A 19716-nucleotide genomic window follows, 5' to 3' on the forward strand; every position below is an offset into this window, starting at 1 on the left:
TCTGTCGATATATTACTATAGATACATCTGTATACCAAAATATTGACATGTCTCAAAATTCTCAAAAATTATCTCAAAATATTGGCACAGCATTTCAAAACAATGAGCAGCTTTCTCAAAATATTGACTTTATATCTCTAAAATATCGACATAGTAACTAAGAAAATAATGACATAGCATCCCAATACATTTTCAAAAACTTTTTATTAAGTGTTCAAATTTTTCAAATAACAGAAAATTCTCAAAATAGTGATGTAATATCTCAAAATATTACATAGCATCTCAGATATTGACATAGTTTCACAAAATAATGAGCAGCTTTTTCAAAATAAAGATTTAGTGCCACAAAATAATACTTGGCATCTTGAAACTATGAGAAACATTCTCAAATTAATAAATTAATATCTCAAAATAATTACTCAGCGTCTCAAAAATAATGAGACACTTTCTCAAAAAAATGATTTAATATCACAAAATTATAACTTATTGTCTCAAAACAATGAGAAACTTGGTACCTCAAAATGAGAAAATCTGTAAGAAACAAAAAACAAAACACTTTGTGTAGCAAAAATAATAAAACACTTTCTCAAAAATTAATGAATTAATATCATAAAATAATGACTTAGTTTCAAAAGCATGACGATACTTTAAAATCATGAGAAACTTTCTCAAAATAATAACTTAATATCTCAAAACTATGACTTGGTATCTCAAATAAGTCATTATTCTGTAACAGTAAGTCATAAACCTAAGAGAGGTTTCTCATTAAACTGACTTCAGTTATTTTATTTCATCACACTGGAAACACACAATTACACCTGAGATCCATCTTGTTGCCAAAACTACCTGAAAAATATCCAAAACTACTTTTATTTAAAGTCTCAACAGTGACATCTGGTGGTGAGATTGTGTCACTGCACAGAAGGACACTAAACCTTACAGGGACATTTTATTTTTCTCAGTGTACAAGATGGATTTTGTGACAGTTATTTGTGTTTTCAGTGAGTAACAATAAAGTTATTCTCAAATGGAAACTGAAAACTTCACCTTTAGGGTGTGTTCAGGCAGATTTTACTTTACTCAGTTTATTTTTAAACACATTAAATCTTTTCACAGTGAAGATGAACTCGCCATCGGGTTCCTACAGAAAGTTATATACGTTTATGGAGCTGTGTCTCTGCCCCGGGGCATGCTGGGAGAAGCCTGGGGCTCAAGTCAACACATGTAAAGAATGAAAAGCCTTTTTACAATAAGCCTTGATTAAATGTAAATAGTCCCAACATGGGTCTGCAGCAGCTCCTGGCTCTGGATCTGCATGTGAATGGGAGGCAGCTAAGGCGTAAACACTCCTTATCACAACAGCTTTATGCAGAGGAGCTGCTGCTAAATCTTTATCTGCTCTGCTGCTGACAGTCCCGCTGCTTGTGAAGACGAGCTAAACGTTAGTTAGAGGACTTTAAGGCTCGCCAAGTGTTTATGCGCTCTGGTGCAGGCCCGAGGAGAGGCTTACTGGAGGTTTCTGTGGGAAGGAGAGGGGAGCCAGACAGGCGACAGTCAGCGCTGCCTTGGCCTCGAGGCAGAGGCTGGGAGCGAGCAGGCGAGCCAATGAGAAGGAGACATCCACTCTGTCCTGCCCGGCTTGGCTCAGCTCGGCGCGCCCTGTAATTAGGAGCTCTAGTTGGGTTGGGCGCCGCCACGGTGGACAGCCCGGCTGCTGCGTCAAGGGAGTTTGGGAACGCCAGCTCCAGACCGTGAGGATATCTGCACACTGCTGCTTCCACAGTCAGGAGCGGGGACCAGAAATACAAAACTCTGAACATGAACGGGCAGTCCTCACCTGTCTTCGAGGAGAAGAAGCCACCCCTCCCCATGGCCGGGGGCTCCATCTCGGCCACCAAGGATTCCCCGACCCTGCCGGAGTCCTCGTCCACAGACATGGGCTTCTACAGCGGCCAGAGCGCGCTCCACGGCTCCCAGGATTTCTACCCGGCGCAGCAGCCGTACTCCGCCCAGCACATGAACCCGTACGCGTACCACCACTACAACCTACACGGGATGGGTCCCGGAGGAGGCTACCCTGTTGGCAAGGCAGAGTACCCGTACCCCCCCTCAGCGTACAGAGAGCACGGCGCGTTCAGCAGGGAGGCGCAGGCAGCGCTGCAGGACGGGGGTAAGCTGAGTCTGAAACTTTAGCGGAGTGTCTGAGTCATGAGCAGATATTTGTGTTGGATCGTTTTAATGAAGAGCTGCTGTCACACACAGCTCTGTGAAACATCTCTCAAGCTTTGTCCAACAGCATGAAAAGCCACACTGACCACGCGAGGCTGATGTGTGGCGAGTGCTCACGTCTGGCCATAAAAACCAAGTAATTGCGCACGAGCTTTACGCACGAAGAAAACGTTTTCACCGCGTCCAGAACTTTTTACATCGCCTTTTAGACACACTGTGGAGCAGTGCCATGCTGCTCTGTTACACCTCCAAACCTCCATCATTAGAAGATGATTAGAGGAGTCATTATTACAGTGTGCTGATGGTGTCAAGTGACTACAGGAGTAAGGGACACACCGTCAGTGTCCTCCTGATTACTAAAAACATGTCCCACAGGGTTGATATACATGAAACCGTATACCGCGATATTAAATCTGATATCATACCGCGTATTAGTGCTCATCTATAATACTGAAAATAAAACTGGATGGAGAATCTCACCTGCGATTGCACTTCTCTTTCCTCCTCCACCGCCTGTCAGACTTTTTACACACACTAAAAATGGTTTCACCCTTTTGATTTAATTCCTTCAAGGGTTTTTGTAACTAACATTAAGAATAATACTTGTTTAATAACATACACCATATTTTCTGAGACGTTATTGTACTGTTAAATCTCGAAAGCTTACGTCATAGATACATTATTAGAATAGTTTTTTCAGCTTTAATACACCCCTTTATTCAAGTGAATGATGTGTAGATGCATAAGCAACATCTAACAGTATTCATTTACCTTTTTAAATCTTTAGTACACCAGTGTTGGAGGTTAATAACTCACAGTTCGCACTGTAAAGCACAGATACTCAACTTGCTTTGCCCAGGGGACCACTTTTGTAAAACTGTCAGGAGGCCAGGGGCCAGATAATAAACACACTTAACTAATATTTGTCAAATAAATCAAATAAAATTTGAAATTAAGGCAAATTCGTCTTTTTATGTTTTGTTGAATTTGTTTTCAATCTTTCAGCATGAGGTGTCCTTACTCATCTTTGCCAAGAGACAAATCCAGACGAGCAGCTCCGGGCAGGTCTGGTGTTCACACAGGGGCGTTTCTAGGATTTGAGGAGTTCAGGGCTCAGCTCAGCTGTGGGGGGGGGGGGGGGGGGGGGGGTCCGTGGGATCTTCTACTTTTTTTGTAGTGATCTTAAGCGCTACATCGTGGGCAACTGGACTTGCTCGAGTTTCTTGAAGATGTTTCACCTCTCATACAAGAAGCTAGATAGAAAAGAGAAGATATTATTTAATTTACTATATTTGGTGTTTTTTAAATGCATTTGGCACCTTGTTTACACTTAAAGTGCATTTAAATACATTTATTTTCATTGTAAATTAGAAAATGGTTGGCAGGGTCCAGATTTTGCCCGTGGGCCACAAGTTGAGTATCACTGCTGTAAAGCTTTATGACAAACAGGGATTCTGGCCTCCTCAAAAAGTAAATATTGGGTGTTAGATGCAGTTCGTACTGCCAGGCGAAGTTTTCTCTCTTCCTCCTGAAAATAAGCCACAAGTTGAATCTTTATATTGGCTGTTAGAAGAACTCACAAACTAACTCAGTCAGTCGTTCAAGTTGAGCGGAGCAGCTTCTGCCAGGATGCAAGAATGCAGGTGAATTTTTAGGAAATGTAAATTGTGTTTTAGTTCACCAACTTCGCCCAAAAGAAAAAAACTGTGAGTCACAGTTTTATTGAAAAGTAGAGGAGGAGGCATCTGTGGGTGAGAAGTAGAGATGTACTGATACCACTTTTTCTTTCCTGATACCGTTTCCGATCCCTAAACCTTAGGTATCTGCCGATACCGAGTACTGATCCGATACCAGCGCGTAAAATAAAAATGGATGTTATTGTATTATAATGTTATTATCCATATATTTGGAAATGTATCTCTCTGATGTGTCCATGGACTGTTATAATTTCTGTTTTTACAGCTTCTGGCTGTAATAAATGGTGTGTTTGGCGATTTTTAAAGAAAACATGCCCTTCAAACTCAAATTTTGCACCAAAATTTTAAAATGGCTAAAATCTGGAAAATCGCCAAAATCTATAATCATGTTTTCTTTAAAAATCTGCAGTAAAATAAATATAAAATACAACCATTTTGTAACGTTCCCTTTCTTAAATGTTTCTGTCCTCATGGGAGTAGAGGAAAACTCAGGTAGCTGCTAGGCTAATTTATTCAATGTAAAATGTCATAGGATTATGCTAACAACATTAGCATGTTGTATTTGTGGGGAAAGTGTGTCGAGTATAAAGCAGCTGTTTTGTTTGTGAATCTTTTGAGTTACAATGGACCCAAATTTTGTACGTTTGTTTAATACTGACACTGTCAAAACATGTTTTAGGTGTGTTTTATTAAATCAGACTTTACTGCACTTCACAGAAACTCAACACAGCGGCAAAGAAACAGCGGTGGAGGTTGGAATCATGTTTCCTTTAAAAATCTGCAGTCAAATAAATACAAAATACAACAATTTAAACTTGTTTGCCCCTGTACTAAGCCAAAATAAAAACATTAATCCCTCCCCAATGCTTAAAATATTTGACACGCTTCCCTCTTTTTACACCACCCCTCCCCCCTCATAAATAACAAACAGTCCATAATGTATTCAGTATTTTTCTCTTAATTTTAGCAATCCGACAGCCAGTTTACACTCTGCTTTTTAAACATTTAAATTCTACCAAATTATATGATAAAAAAAAACAGAAGCAGTATAATCACGAGAGTCAGGAAAAGCAAGTTTAACGGAGGTTTATCTTTTGTTTTCCTGGTTGTTGTTCACTGTAAACAGAAGCTCGCCTCATCTAGCTATCTGTCAGCTTTTATTTTTATAGGTCAACAGAGATCAGTCTAAAAGTCACTGGATTGAAGGCACAGTGACTTTTCAGCTTCACCTACATTAGGAATGAAGAAGTAATTAAAGAACACTCAGCTGGTATATGTGTACTACACTAATATAAATAAAGTGATGGTAGAATAACTCAGATCCTGCCGTGAAATCACAGACAACACTTGGAGCAACAAACACGAGTTCGGCTCTGTGTCCCCCCTCAGCCACACTGTGTCTTCAAAAGCTTTTTCTTCTGGCTCTTCTTGGAGCCTGGAAGATGTTTCTGTGTGAACTCAACAGACTGGTGTTGTGTTTTTGACATTCCACTTGGGAGTTGACTCCTGGAAATGGCCCCAGGGGACTTTGGCCCACAGCCACACACATCAGGTGTCACGACATGTCAGTCAGCCTTGGCCTTTGAATCATCCAGTGAGGACGGCTCCTTATCGTGCGAGGCCCGAGGCTACGCCCAAACAAACACATCACAAACAAATACATAAACAGGTGACAAGTGAAATGAATGGCCTGATGCCTAACTGATCATACAAAGACATGTAATAGACATAATAAATACATGTTTCAAACAACATAGTTAGTTAAATAATGCGGTAAATTAATTAAATAAGTAAATGAAAAACCTACAGGGATAACAAATGGCACAGGGGCGCAGCCAGAACTTTAAAAAATACTGAGGTCATGAGTCAAAGCCTATCAAATGAACCCACACAAATATATTTTAAACTTTTCATATTTTATTTATTGAAGTAATTGCTGTAGCGATTTAACTGGATTCTTTCTTTTTATTTTGGTCCAATTTAAATATATTGAGTAAAAAACTGTGGACTGAGCCTTTAAAACAAATGCAGAGTGTAAACTGGCCGTCAGGTTGCTAAAATTCAGACATAAAAATACTGAATACATTAGGGACTGTTCGTTACTTATGAGGGGGGAGGGGGTGGTGCAAAAATGGGGAGGCATGTCAAATAATTTTATAAGCACTGGGATGGGGCTTTAAAGAAAATAAAGAAAACACACCTTCAAAACCCCGACCGCCGTTTCTTTGCCACTGTGTTGAGTTTCTTTTGAAGTTTGATTCAATAAAACACACCTAAAACATGTCTTAACAGTGTCAGTATTAAACAAACGTACAAAATTTGGGTCCATTATAATTTAAAAGTTTCACAGACAAAACCATTGCTTTATACTCGACACGTTTTCCCCACAAATACAACATGCTAATGTTGTTAGCATAATCGTATGACATTTTACATTCCATAAATTAGCCCAGCAGCTAGCTGAGTTTTCCTCTACTCAAATGAAGATTGAAAAAACAGATCTGAGCTTAAAATACTGATATTTCATCAAAAGCACTGAACTTGAATATACTGTTTGCACGACAAGAGTGAAAAACTGAGTCACCGTTGTTGAGACTCAGAAAAAGTTTATGAAAAGGCGCCGGGCTGTGGACTTTTTCTCTTGGAGGCCCAAAACTGAAACTTAGTGGTGGGCCACAGGCTTCAAGCAAACACATAATGTGTTGTATCATACTGTTAGTATGTTAAATGGTACCAGCATCCCTTTTGTGCTAATGTCCATTTTTTTCTTACCTCACTCTCAGCAAACTGTCTTTCTGTGCAAAGTGTCGCTCTGCTCGTGGCGCTCAGATCATGAACAATAATATTTAGGGGTCTTATCAATTTAAAGAACATTAAAAAACAAAGCATAAGCGGCCATGGAAATTCTAATGTTTTTAAAATGACTTTTTCCGCTGTATGACGCACATTTTAGTCGACAAAATGTTAAAACATTTTTGCAATCACTGGGCGTCACATTTTCAGAATTTAAGAATCACTTCAGGTCTACAACACTGACAAATAAAAAATAAAATGTTAAAAAGAAACCGTCACTTATTTCTATTTAGTTTTTCTTCAATGCCACAGGGAGCTGCTGAGGAGGGGCTGAAGAGCAGCAGGTTGCCGTATTTATTTTTAAACATTGTTTCCATCTTAACCCTTTGAAACCTGGAGCAACATCACTTTTCTTGTGCTGCTTTCAGATGCCTTTCGCAAGTATTCAAAACTTTAAACCCTGAGCTAATTGGTGCAATCTCCTAAAAAATGGACATATTTAGATTTTTTTTAAAAAAAAGCTAGGCAAGAATCATATTAATAATTATCATTATTATATATCTAAAGTTGTGCTACAGATTTATTACACTTTTTAAGCTCTTTGTCCAGGTCATTTCCTTGTTTGTTTGTATTTTAACTCATTTTCTTGCTCTTAATTTTCTCGTTGAGCTAAGTTTTTGGGTAATTTCATGTGCAGCCTATTGCCTTCTTACCACATTTCTGAAAGAAACAAGGTCTATTTGCTGTCAGGTTTCAAAGGGTTAATGTGATGAAAACATACGTGTTGATCAAATGTAAACAAATGTATCTGAGTGAGTTTGTCTGTCTGACTGAAAGAAGACAAAAAAGAAATCTGATACAAGAATAACAGCCTGAACGAGGAGAGCTGTATACAAGCAGCCCTCCAGGCTACATGAAAAGCACCTATAAATCTCTGTCTCCCTCCCCGGCTGTGGGAGACACTCAGACCAAAATTATAAGTTCAGAGTGCTGGCGGAATTTCTTTGAAATTTCGGGGTTGTAGCGGCCGTGGCTATTTTTGTTTTCCTCTGCACAGACTGCCCTGTGGAGACCTAATGCAAGTTCAGTTCATTTAACTGGAAGATTTGTGTTTAAAAGTCTCACACAGACTGTTACGTTTTATAGGATCAGAGAAGAAGAAGGTGAGAGTGCCATTAACAGGAGTGTCTCAGAAAGCATTTATAACTTCTTACTGTCTCCTCCCACAGTGAAAGAGGAGCCAGACGTGGAGGTTCGGATGGTCAACGGGAAGCCCAAGAAGGTGCGCAAGCCCCGGACCATTTACTCCAGCTACCAGCTGGCAGTCCTGCAGAGGAGGTTCCAGTCAGCGCAGTACCTGGCGCTGCCGGAGCGGGCCGAGTTGGCCGCGCAGCTGGGACTCACACAGACACAGGTGAGGCTGCAGGGAACAAACACCAACCAGAGCGGCTCAGTTTAGTTCAGGAACAATCAGAGAGGGCTACAGTTTATGAAACAAATCTGAAATAGCTGGGATCACATACCTGCATACATCCACCTGGTGCCCATTTGCCAGCTGGTGTGAACAGTTAATCAGCTGTCATTTGACCAGTCCTTCTACAAAATCTTGGACAAGGGGTCGCAGGGGGCGCTGGATCTCGAGAAACATCCCCTTGCAGAGCTGGAGAGACGCCTTTTTAGATGTGCGCATGCACAAGTTTCAGAGCCACTGTTTTATGTTGTATGCACGGAGATTGCTAAAGATGCATTTACGATCTTTGTTAAAAAACATAACGTTAGTTGACATATTATTGAATTAAAAACTGATAGCATTTGACTGACAGGGGATTGTGGGCCTCTGATTGGCCTCATTAAAAAATGACTGACAGATACCCTGCCCTCTTAAGCTAGCATATGCGTACATCTTAGACGGTGGCTCTCCGGCTCTGCAGGTGGATGATGTTGCCCATCCCAGCTGACACTGGGTGAGAGGCAGGGTTCACCCTGGACAGGTCACCAGACTATCACAGGGCTGACACATAGAGACAGACAACCATTGACACTCACATTCACACCTATGGACAATTTAGAGTCACCAATTAACCTGCATGTCTTTGGACTGTGGGAGGAAGCTGGAGCACCTGGAGGAAACCCACACTGACACAGGGAGAACATGTAAATGCCACCACCCTTGGGTATGAACCTCCCATCCTGGGTTCAAACCAGGAACCCTTTTGCTGTGAGGCAAGTCTTTCAATCAATTTGGAAGTTAGGCGCCTTTTTGCAATAAGCCACACCCACTGGCCCCCTTTTGCCAACTAGCAATAAACACAAACACACACCTTCACATTGATACTCAATCTCCATGCCAAATATCAGTGTCCTAGGGCAAAAACTGTGACCGCCAAAGAATGAGGAAATCTCTGTTGATCAACTCACAGAGTGAGCTCCAGAGCTGCTGGTCGCAGCTGAAACAGTCTGCTCTCTTTTACTGAAAATCACACCAGTAAACATGTTAAAATACCTGAAAATCTTAATTTTCGGCATGTGAGACGTTGAATGGGAGTTGTAGTTTCAACTGAAGCTCTTAAAAAAGTGTCAGTGAAAGCAGAACTGAAAGAGTTTGTCATTTGATTTTGGTTTTGAAATATCTTGTGTCAGAGTTGAGAGCAGCTGATGTTTTAATTTCAAATTACAGGCCTGTAGGTAGTTTTCAGGTTGTAAGTCATTTGAAGTGTGAAAGATGAAAGCAACTGCGCTGGCATTTAAAGAGTTAAAAGATAAAAGTAGTTTGTAATGTCAGCTGAACTTAATAACAATGAAAGCAACTGGAGTTTACATTGCCATTAGAGTGGCAGGGATAGTTTTAAGTGCACTGAAAAAGTGTCAGCTGATATGAAAGGACTGACAGCTGCCAAAATGCCAGAGTTCCTCAGCTGAGGGTTAAAAAGAAAAAAACGATGCAATGAAAATGAAAGCAGAAATTTTAGATGAAGTGTGTCTGTAAACAGTTGAACATTTAAGGGCGCTGTTTAAGACCAACAAACAACAAAACAGGTTGTTGTCTTTTGAGTCATTGCTGTGTTTCCTGCAGCTTTTTAATTTAATTCAATTCAATTCAATAGAACTTTATTTATCCCAAAGGAAATTATTGTGCCAGAGAATGCTTCAATTACAATAACACAAAATACAGTAACAACAATTAATGTTCAGAAACCAGTAACAACCAGAACAACCAGTGGGTTCCCTGGGTCAGGGTCACACACTGGGCGAAGTTTGTGAAACAACAGAGTTTTAAATATCAGTCAAAAAAAATCAAAATATACAAGATATAAAGTAAAACAGTGCCCAACAGAGTAACAGAGGAGTAAGACAAGTTACTAAAAATGAACTAAAATGGTGGAAACATGCAGACAGTGAGGCTTAGGCACCAAAAGTGGGTGTTTTGTAGCCACCTGTTGCTGTTTTTCCAGCGGAGATTGTGCCATCCAAAACCAGGTATTTCAAGCCAAAACATGACAAACTTTTCCAACCCGTAATCAAGTTGTTTTTGTGCCTAAACATGACCACGTTAACTTATCACGTGCAAATGTAACATAGTACTGGTTTGCAGAAAACACCAACATTGTTTCTGGTGATTGGGTTGATAATTGAGTATGAGGAAGCTGAAGAGGAGGTGAAAAGGTCCAAAATAGGGCACAATGTTTCAGTGACGAAAACCATGACGAAAATATTTAGTCAACGACCTCGTTTCCATAATGAAAATGAGACTGACTCAAACATTTAGAATTTTGTCGACTGAAATGTTTTGAATTTCTCTTGACTAAAACTATGAAGGATCAAAATGACTAAAATGTGACTAAAACTAATACACATTTTCATCTCAAGTCTAAGACTAAATCTAAAGTTGCTGTCAAAATTAATATTAGAAGCTACAGGTTATACTAAAATATAATTTGCAAGATCTATTTTGACAGCAGCATAATAAAAATATACTCAAATTCTTGATTTGATTTGATTTGATTTGATTTGGCTTTAGTCTCAGAAAAAAAATCTGAAATTTGTCTCGCGTTCAAGAACTATTTTATATACATCGACATAAATACAAAACAACATTTAACCAAACAGCACAGTAACACAACACACACTACAAATCACAGCAGACATTACGAAAAGTGGATGCAGTGCAACATATTACTCAAGTAGACAACTTAGAAGCCATATTCTGATTTTTTTTTTTTTTTTGAGGAACGAATGAGTTCCTCAACCTGTTCAGTCGAGCCTGTGGGACTCTGAATCTTATGTGCAAAGCTGATATGCTAAAAAATAACGTGGGAGTGATCGGACGTAATATTACCAGCCAGAGACAACATTCTTTTAGTGTATGCAGTAAATACAATGGTAAACAATACCATACGAGGCTGCTAAGCTAACGTGTAACAGATTAAGAATAAAATACAACAGAATACAGTGCCATAAAATACAGTCCTATATAAAGACATTTATCAGGATGTTTGACGTTGCCCTGTGAGTTGTTACTGTGGTGTTAGTCTGGTATACACAGTCATACTCCTCCCGTCCTAATGATTTACTACCGCAAGAATTATCTCTGCTTCAGTGATAAAAGACAATTCTTGCAGCGCAGGTTGTTTTATCTGCCGTAAATCATTGCTCAGTAATTTCCTTCAGCTACAAGCGTTAAGAAAACAAAGATAAAAGCCGTCCCATTCAAGCTGAAACAGTCGTGTCATTTGGTTTGATGCTCGAATGAATTTAATATGCAAATAACAGCACTGTGGTAGCTCTTACTGTGTCATTATATAACATTTAAAGGAGCCTCAAATAATCTATGACATCACCTCTGCTGGCCAATTACAGTTCTTAGATAGTGTCTTGTGTTATATGGACATTATATACGGAGTTTCCCCTACCATTATATTAGGGGGGCGCCCCAACCCCCCCACTGGCACCCCCGCCCCCCCTTGAAGGTCAAGTTAATTTTATTTAATTTTATTTTCTGTTTAGCTCCAGATCACAACAGAAGTCCTTTAAGGTTACCTTTCCTATAGAACACGTCTATACCTTGTCCTTTTATTAAACAAACTTAAGAGCCTTATGTTATTTATCTTATTTACCCGACGGCATGTCATTTCTGTCTCTACGTGGTCATGCATTTACAATTCTCATCTGCTCTCTGTATCGTGCACGGCGGAGGTCCACCTCAATATGCACACACATACAAACACATACACACACACACACACACACACACACACACACACAGGTGAGCACATGCCTTCACATCAACCACCTGAAAAGCAGACAAAAATAGTTTTAATAGTTTAGTAGTAAAATAGTTTTAGTTTTAGCTCTCTGTTTGGTCTCCACCAGCTCCTGAGGAAAATATCCATCTGTCTAGCTGCTAAACCTTTACTGTGTTCACCACATAGTTTCAGACTTTGCCTGCCTGCTGTTTTGTGCTCAGCAGGTCATGTACAGTCCCAATCACACAGGTTGTGAAATTCAAACATCAGACACCTGATGCCAAAAGTCACCTTCCGCAGTGGTATGATATGTGGCAGGGCGGCGTCAGTTGGTAACACGGCAGGACGGAACCTTTTGCAGTGTTATGATATGCCGCTGGTTGGTTGGATGGCATCTGCCACAGCTTTCGTCGCCTAACCATGTGCAACTTGAGATTAAATTAGTAAAAAGTACAAGAAAAATACCAGATTTGAAGACAAGGTAAATAAAAAAGAAAAATACCTGAAAATTGGCAAAAAAGTAAAAGTACAAACCTACCAAGGAAAAGACATGGGGGAAAAAGTGCCTAAAAATAATAATAATCTGCAACATAACTTTTATTAAATAGTTATGATGATTCTAAATATAGTTCCCTAGCTTACTTTCAATTATTATTATTTTTTATATGATTATTATTTTCTAAATCTTCTATTTTTTATGCAATTTTCCGGACATTTCTTGACGACTTGCTTACATGCTTTTTTCCATGTTTTAGAAAAAAATGAAACCAATTTGCTCAAAAGGTTCAAAGGTTTAAATCCTTGTGAAAGCAAAAGAAAAGTGATGTCGGTCCAAGTTTCAAAGGGTTAAGGGCCTTTATAGGTTGATTTCACATGTTAGAGCAGCTCAAAGGTGATCAGTTGCGTCGCTGTGTTAGTGATTCACTGCTGGTCAGTCAGATGGCACCTGGATGTTGTCAGGTTGTAACACTGCCGTTAATGACTTAATCTAAGGAGCAGGAAAGTCTCTATAGGGCAGATGGGAGTGGTGGTGGATAGGTCAAACAAACCTAGGACTTTCACCTTGGAGGCCAGTGATTGCTTTCTGTAGAGCCAAAACATGTTTTTCCCTAAACTTAACATCATGCTTTTGTTGCCTAAACCTAGCGATGTGCTTTTGTTGACTTCCTGGCGTTGGTTACTGAACCCGGAATGTCAGCAGCACCTAATATGTAGGAGTGAGAGTCCTCTGACAAAGCGACAACATGTTATGACTTGGTATAAGAATGCGTTGGGAGAGCCAACTATAACTCAGCCTTCAGGAAGTTGGAGGAGACCAAAGCGGAGCTAGCACAAGAGTGAATATTGTAAATGAAATTAATATTGCTTTAGATTTTTAGGTTCTTTAACCTCTTTCGGTTACCTCAACGTTTGATGCTCTTTCTTCCAGGTCAAAATCTGGTTCCAGAACCGTCGCTCCAAGTTTAAGAAGCTCTACAAGAATGGAGAGTTTCCACTCGGGGAGATTCCTCTTGAACACAGTCCAGACGCCAGCGACTCCATGGCCTGCAACTCTCCTCCATCCCCTGCTGTGTGGGACAACAATAGCAGCAACATTCACAACAACAACAACAACAACAACAACAACAACAACAACAGCAGCAGCAGCAGCATGAAGAGTAATGCAGTGATGGATCCCACCAGCAGGGGGCAGGGTCCCTATCAGCCACCTGTGGATTCCTCGCCCGCCTGCATGGGAGAGTACACACACCAGGACTGGTACCAACAGCAGGGTGCACATTTAGGTCTGCAACAGCCCGGCCCAACGCACCACACACCATCAGCCGCACCGTCAGCCACACAGAGTCTGGGAGCCGTCTACTGACGCTGGACTCAGTTTGACTGGAGCCCTGCGCTTTAACACAGGGGGGATTTCTTTTTTTGGATGACTCGGAGCGCTGCTGTGACCTGGGAACACCTGACAGTGATCATCAGACACGAGTCATGACTGTAAAACCAGACACACATGTTGTTAAACAGGCTTTTCGATAGTAAACGTGAATTGAAAACAAGTGCTGGCCTCAGCTGCCCCACTCTCCTCCGCTCTGAAGTTTATGATCTCATAACTCAGAGGTTAAAACAGAGATTAGGGTGATTGATGTGGCTTTTTTTCAGTGCTGAGACTGGTACAGATTTTTTATTTGAAATCAGTGACAACACATAATATTTTGTATATTTAATATTTTTAAAATTACCATATTTATGCCATTTGTTTCAGTTTTGCATTGATTCAGTCCCTTAGTTTTTTTTTTCTTCTGGAATCGGCCTCTGACAACACTTTCCCTTGTAAACTGAATACTACTGAAACTTTCCAGCAAACTACAGTCCACCACACACCAGCACAGCAAACTTTTTTTTTTTAAATAGGAAACTGGACTGTTTGTTGTAGCTGCGATTGGACACCGTGTTAAAAGGCTGATAACTTTTTAAAATAAAACAATATCAGGCAAACACAGAAGACAAACTGTAGAGACACTGAAATGATCTGTGAGAGGGTGTTTTAATTTACGAACTCAATTTAAACTATTTTTGTTTCTTATAAAACCCTCCTGCAGCAGATTAAAGTAAAACTTTTCTTATGAGGATTTGCCTCTAGTGATGTCACTCGAGGCAGTTGGGTCTAAAGACTATATGTTTGTAAATTAAAATCTGGTGGTGAGGAGGTAGAAAGACGTGAGTTTAGTAGCTACATCTGTAGCCTGCTCTTCATCCCTGCTTGAGGCTACATTAGCCGCCACAAGCTTAACACACCTATATATGCGAGGGTCATAAGGACAGAGGGATGTCGTATGCTGTAAAGCCCTGTGAGGCAAATTGTGATTTGTGATATTGGGCTTTATAAATAAAATTGATTGATTGATTGATTGATTGATATCGCTAAGCTAAGTCAAGTTGCATTGTGGGTAATGTAGGCACCAGGTGTTTTTTGTTTTTTTTTAAAGAAAGACCAGTGCATGGAATAAAAAAAGATGATCTCTCTGGTTCTGCTGCATTGATTTGGATTTCTTTAACTTTCATCAGGGTTCTATCTGGAACAGGATAGGGCCCGTTTATTCCTATGAAAGTTGCTCAGTGGTGCATGAAGCCAAAATGGTTTAACTGCAGCGTATACAATAACCTGGATGATCCAGGGATTTTTGGCACTACTTCCCCACTGTGTGGCCTACAGAGCATGTTCACTGGGGACTTATGACAGCCTAGCACGGCTGAGCATGACCAAATGTCTAACTTCTGGTTTAGTGCTCCGCTAACTTGAATCTGGTGGCTCTTCCAGACTTTCCAAATGTTATCCGACCCGGGAACTGTCCATTGATCCGATAGCCCATTGGTCCAACAGCCCATTGTTCCGATCATATTAAACCCATTGTTCCGAAGTCCGTTCCGAAATCATCATGATGCCCTGTGGTTAAGGTCTGGTTAGGTTTAGGCACAAAAACCACTTGGTTAGGGTCAGGAAAAGATCATGGTGTGGGTTAAAATGAAAAAGAAAGTGAAAAACACATAAGCTATGAGCCTGCTCCACCTCAAGCCTTTCCCAGCTGACCCAGAGCCAGTCGCAGCGCACCATCAAGGTAGAAATACGCCCCCCGGGAGCCGTTCAGCACTGCGGACAGTCAGGCTAATGGGCTGTCGGACCAATGACGTGGACCCATCCGACCCAGAGGATCAAATCCTGATGGTGAAACGAGTCATTTCATGGGGGGTTGTGACGCTAAAAAGTGTATCCACAGATTTAAACATGCCTCTTTTCCCAATGTAAGTCCGTGGGAAAATCAAAGACATAAAGCTACGAACTCAGGAAGTTCCACTGTTTGGCTACTATGAAAACTGGCTTCAAAGCCTGGCGCATGCCCTCGGGGCCGGGACTACACGCCTTTGCAACAGTACTTGAGTTTACTGAGCATGAATGTGGCGTACTTACTGTTTCCAATGTCCTAAGGTGTTCAGACACTTCATCAATGTTCAGCAAAGGCTGAAATGTTTTCGAGTATTCCTCAGTCCAACCTGCGTCCTTACATTGATAACACGATATGTACAAATTGGGTGCATTGCTTTTCATAGAAAAACATACAAATTTTTTTTGGGAACAGCCAGAATAATACATCATAATGCTGCGTCTTTTATTAGACCCTCCTTGCTTGATAAAAGCTCACATTTCTCAGACTCCTTGTTTTCTTTTCAATGCAGACTTTCTGTTTTCATTTTAAAATCTTCAACCCTAAACCAAGATAACCCTGGTGACATTGCTATGACATCATCAGGGCCACAGAAGACATTTTACGCCTGTTCTCACGGGCTGAGTTGTACTCATCTTCTTCATGATCAGTAAAATGATCCCCATGGGTAAAAACTGTTTGAACTCCTGTTAAAAACTATCAAGAGTAAAAATGATAGTGAGTTGGTGCTAAAATGTTTGAAAAATAAAGTTGTAAATATTCTATTCACACGAGCTGTACTCAGGTTTTTATTTATAGTGTCAACTGTAGAACAAAAGTGGCACAACAGTTTGTGCCTTTTTCATGAAATGAGTAAAAATAAAATGTTTAGATTTGAATTTGTGTTTTTTTTTTTTCAGCATGTTAACGTGTGAATGCAGCACACACACTCACACACAAAGGCGTTGAAAGTGTGCTGACGGTGCTTCGCTGGTGTGTCTGTCAGAGTGAGTCAGACAACAGATACAGGTTGCACCCATCTATATATCACACACACACACACACACACACACACACAGACTGAGAGTGCGTGTAAAGGAGGTTGTGGGAGGTGACAGTGCAGCAGACACTCTGGAGTCTCTGGATACTAATAACACACCGCTGACACAGAGAGAGACGGGTGTACGCGGCTTTCATGTGGCACACAGTTGGAGAGGGGAGGAGAGTTGTGTGTTTGTGTGCATGAGCGTGTGCATGTATGTATATGTGTGTGTGTGTGTGTGTGTGTGTGTGTGTGTGTGTGTGAGACAAACAAGCTGCTCTCCAGGCTCTCAACCAACCAAACCCACTGGTTAGCCAACAAAAAGAGGGCGTGATGAGGAAGAGAAACAGACAAGGACGCTTACAAACAAAGTTACAGACCCAAAAACAACGACCTGAGAACACTGGCAGAATATTTCTCTTTGTGAACCTGCATGAGACGTATTTAGTCATCCAAAAAAACTGTTATTTTGGGAAATACTCATACTGGGTTTTATTGCCGAGAGTGAGACAAGAAGACTGATACTATGGAAAACATGAAGCTACAGCTGGTAGCCCGGTAGCTTAGCATACGATTGTAAATGGGGAAACAGCTAGCCTGGCTCCATACGAAGGTAACAAAGTCCACCTACTAGCTTTTAAAGTAGAGTTGTACCGATACTGATACCAGTATTGGAAATGCCTCCGATACTGCCTAAAATGTGGTATCGGGTATCGCCGAGTACAGCCTATGACCAATCCAATACCACGTAATGCCTCATGTCATTACGCATATGCACGCTACAGGCAAACAAAACGTTTTATGGTATTCATTCTACTATTATGTATTCATTTCTTAATATTTTACATAGAGTTTTAGGAGTTGAGACATACAGCAATTCATATCCCATCCATTTTTATTTTACGCACTGGTATCGGATCGGTACTCGGTATCGGCAGATACCTAAGGTTCAGGGATCGGAATCGGTATCGGGAAGGAAAAAGTGGTATCGGTACATCTCTATTTTAAAGCTAGCTAAATAAAATATTATCTATTGTTTGTTTCATCTGCAGTGTGACAGGTAACCCACAAAAAGTTGTTTTATCGGTAAAAATATGTAAATTCACACGTAAAAATTAACTACACGCGGGTGAGATCAAAGAGAAGAACCCAGTTTAATGTGAGTGACTGTAGCCTGTGTGTGTTTAAGCTAGCATTGGGGTTATCTCCACCCTCTTATCTAAATATGGTCACTTCTGGCTCCAAAAATCCAAGATGGCGATGGACATACTTGACTCTTAGCTTCAAAATGGGAGTCCACAAACCAATGGCTGACATCGCGGTGGCTGTGCCCATTATTTTATAGTCTTTGGAATTTACACCTGGATTAACTAGAAGCTGCAACCCAGGTCCAAGTCTGATGTTATCCATCCACAACAAAATGTCAAATGATGTGACTGATTTGCCTGAACATTAACACTGTACAGTATACTCAGTGTAGTGAAGATTATATGCAGGTATACAGGGTATACCCACCTCTTTTTCTGGCCGTTAACAGTATACGCACCTATTAGCCAAAAAGCCATTAGAACATATAAGAATCTTTACCCACTTCCTCCTTGGTAACCTACCCATCTACCTCATAGTGCACCCATCTCACCAACTACCACTACATCACTTCATATACTCTATTACACAGGTATTTGTGTGCAAATTTCCATGACTGTTCCAAAGCGTTCTGGGTTTCCTTATTTTTCTCAAAACTTTTCCAGGCATGGAAATTGCTATTTTAAAATTCCATGACCTTTCCAGGTTTTTCATGACCGTATGAACCCTGTCAATATTGTGGTTTATGACACAATATCTAAAGAACTAATGACTTTCCCATCCAGCCCGTTCTTGTTCTGAAGTCGTTTAAAACCGTCAATTTCAATCAATCAGTTTTATTTATAAAGCCCAATATCACAAATCACAATTTGCCTCACAGGGCTTTACAGCATACGACATCCCTCTGTCCTTAGGACCCTCACAGCTGATCAGGAAAAACTCCCCAAAAAAACCCTTTAATGGGGAAAAAATGGTAGAAAGCTCAGGAAGAGCAACTGAGGAGGGATCCCTCTTCCAGGACAGTAATGACAGTAGCTTACAACAACATTAATTTAAGTAATAATAGAATTATAATTCTGGCTACTGTGGTACAATATTTTGAAAGTATGTATTAATATCTGACAGTATACTTGTGTGACAATAGTCATATGTGTATAATAACAGTAGAAGTATGACTAATGACTAATGATGGCAGCAGCAGCAGGAGGCATCTGGCAGGACCACGGCAGCAGCACAACCACACACGTCACACTGTCCAGGCACCGCTGTGATATGAGTTAATCTGAGAGACAGTGGAGCACAAAGGCTCCGGAGAAGAAGCCGAGTTAGTGACATGCAGCACGGCCGAGTTAGCAAGATGCAGTAATAGGACATGAGAGAGAGAGAGAGAGAGAGAGAGAGAGAGAGAGAAGGTGCCCGGTGTATTATAGGGGGGTCCTCCGGCAGACTAGGCCTAAGTCAGCCTAACTAGGGGCTGGTACAGGGCAAGCCTGAGCCAGCCCTAACTATAAGCTTTATCAAAGAGGAAAGTCTTAAGTCTAGTCTTAAATGTGGAGACGGTGTCTGCCTCCCGGACCGTAACAGGAAGATGATTCCACAGGAGAGGAGCCTGATAGCTGAAGGCTCTGGCTCCTGATCTACTTTTGGAGACTTTAGGGACCACGAGTAACCCTGCGTTCTCCAAGTGCAGTGCTTGTCAGTTATTTTGGTGTCAGACACCTGATGCAAAAAGTCACCTTTTGGGGTAGTATGATATGTCACCAGGCAGCATCAGTTTGCAACGTGGCCAGATGTAACCTTTTGTGGTGTTATCATATGCTGCCAGTTGGCTCAATGGCACCTGCTGCAGTGGTATCATATACAGACAGATGTTGTCCGGTAGAAATGCTGCCAGTAAGGGTGTAAAATAAGGGGCAGGAAGGTCCCTACAG

At 40.8% G+C, this 19716-nt stretch overlaps 1 protein-coding gene across 1 annotated transcript; it reads left to right on the plus strand.

The window, feature by feature from the left end:
• The first annotated feature begins 1182 nt into the window (after positions 1–1182).
• LOC117268825 (homeobox protein Dlx3b-like) lies at positions 1183–16446 on the plus strand. Its single transcript, XM_033645525.2, has 3 exons — positions 1183–2170; positions 7949–8133; positions 13392–16446. Exons 1-3 carry the CDS (start codon positions 1819–1821, stop codon positions 13824–13826), a joined length of 972 nt encoding a protein of 323 aa, XP_033501416.2. The 5' UTR covers positions 1183–1818; the 3' UTR covers positions 13827–16446.
• The last annotated feature ends 3270 nt before the right edge of the window (positions 16447–19716 follow it).

This window comes from Epinephelus lanceolatus, chromosome 18, assembly GCF_041903045.1.
Source record: "Epinephelus lanceolatus isolate andai-2023 chromosome 18, ASM4190304v1, whole genome shotgun sequence".
In the NCBI taxonomy this organism is placed as follows: Eukaryota; Metazoa; Chordata; class Actinopteri; order Perciformes; family Serranidae; genus Epinephelus; species Epinephelus lanceolatus.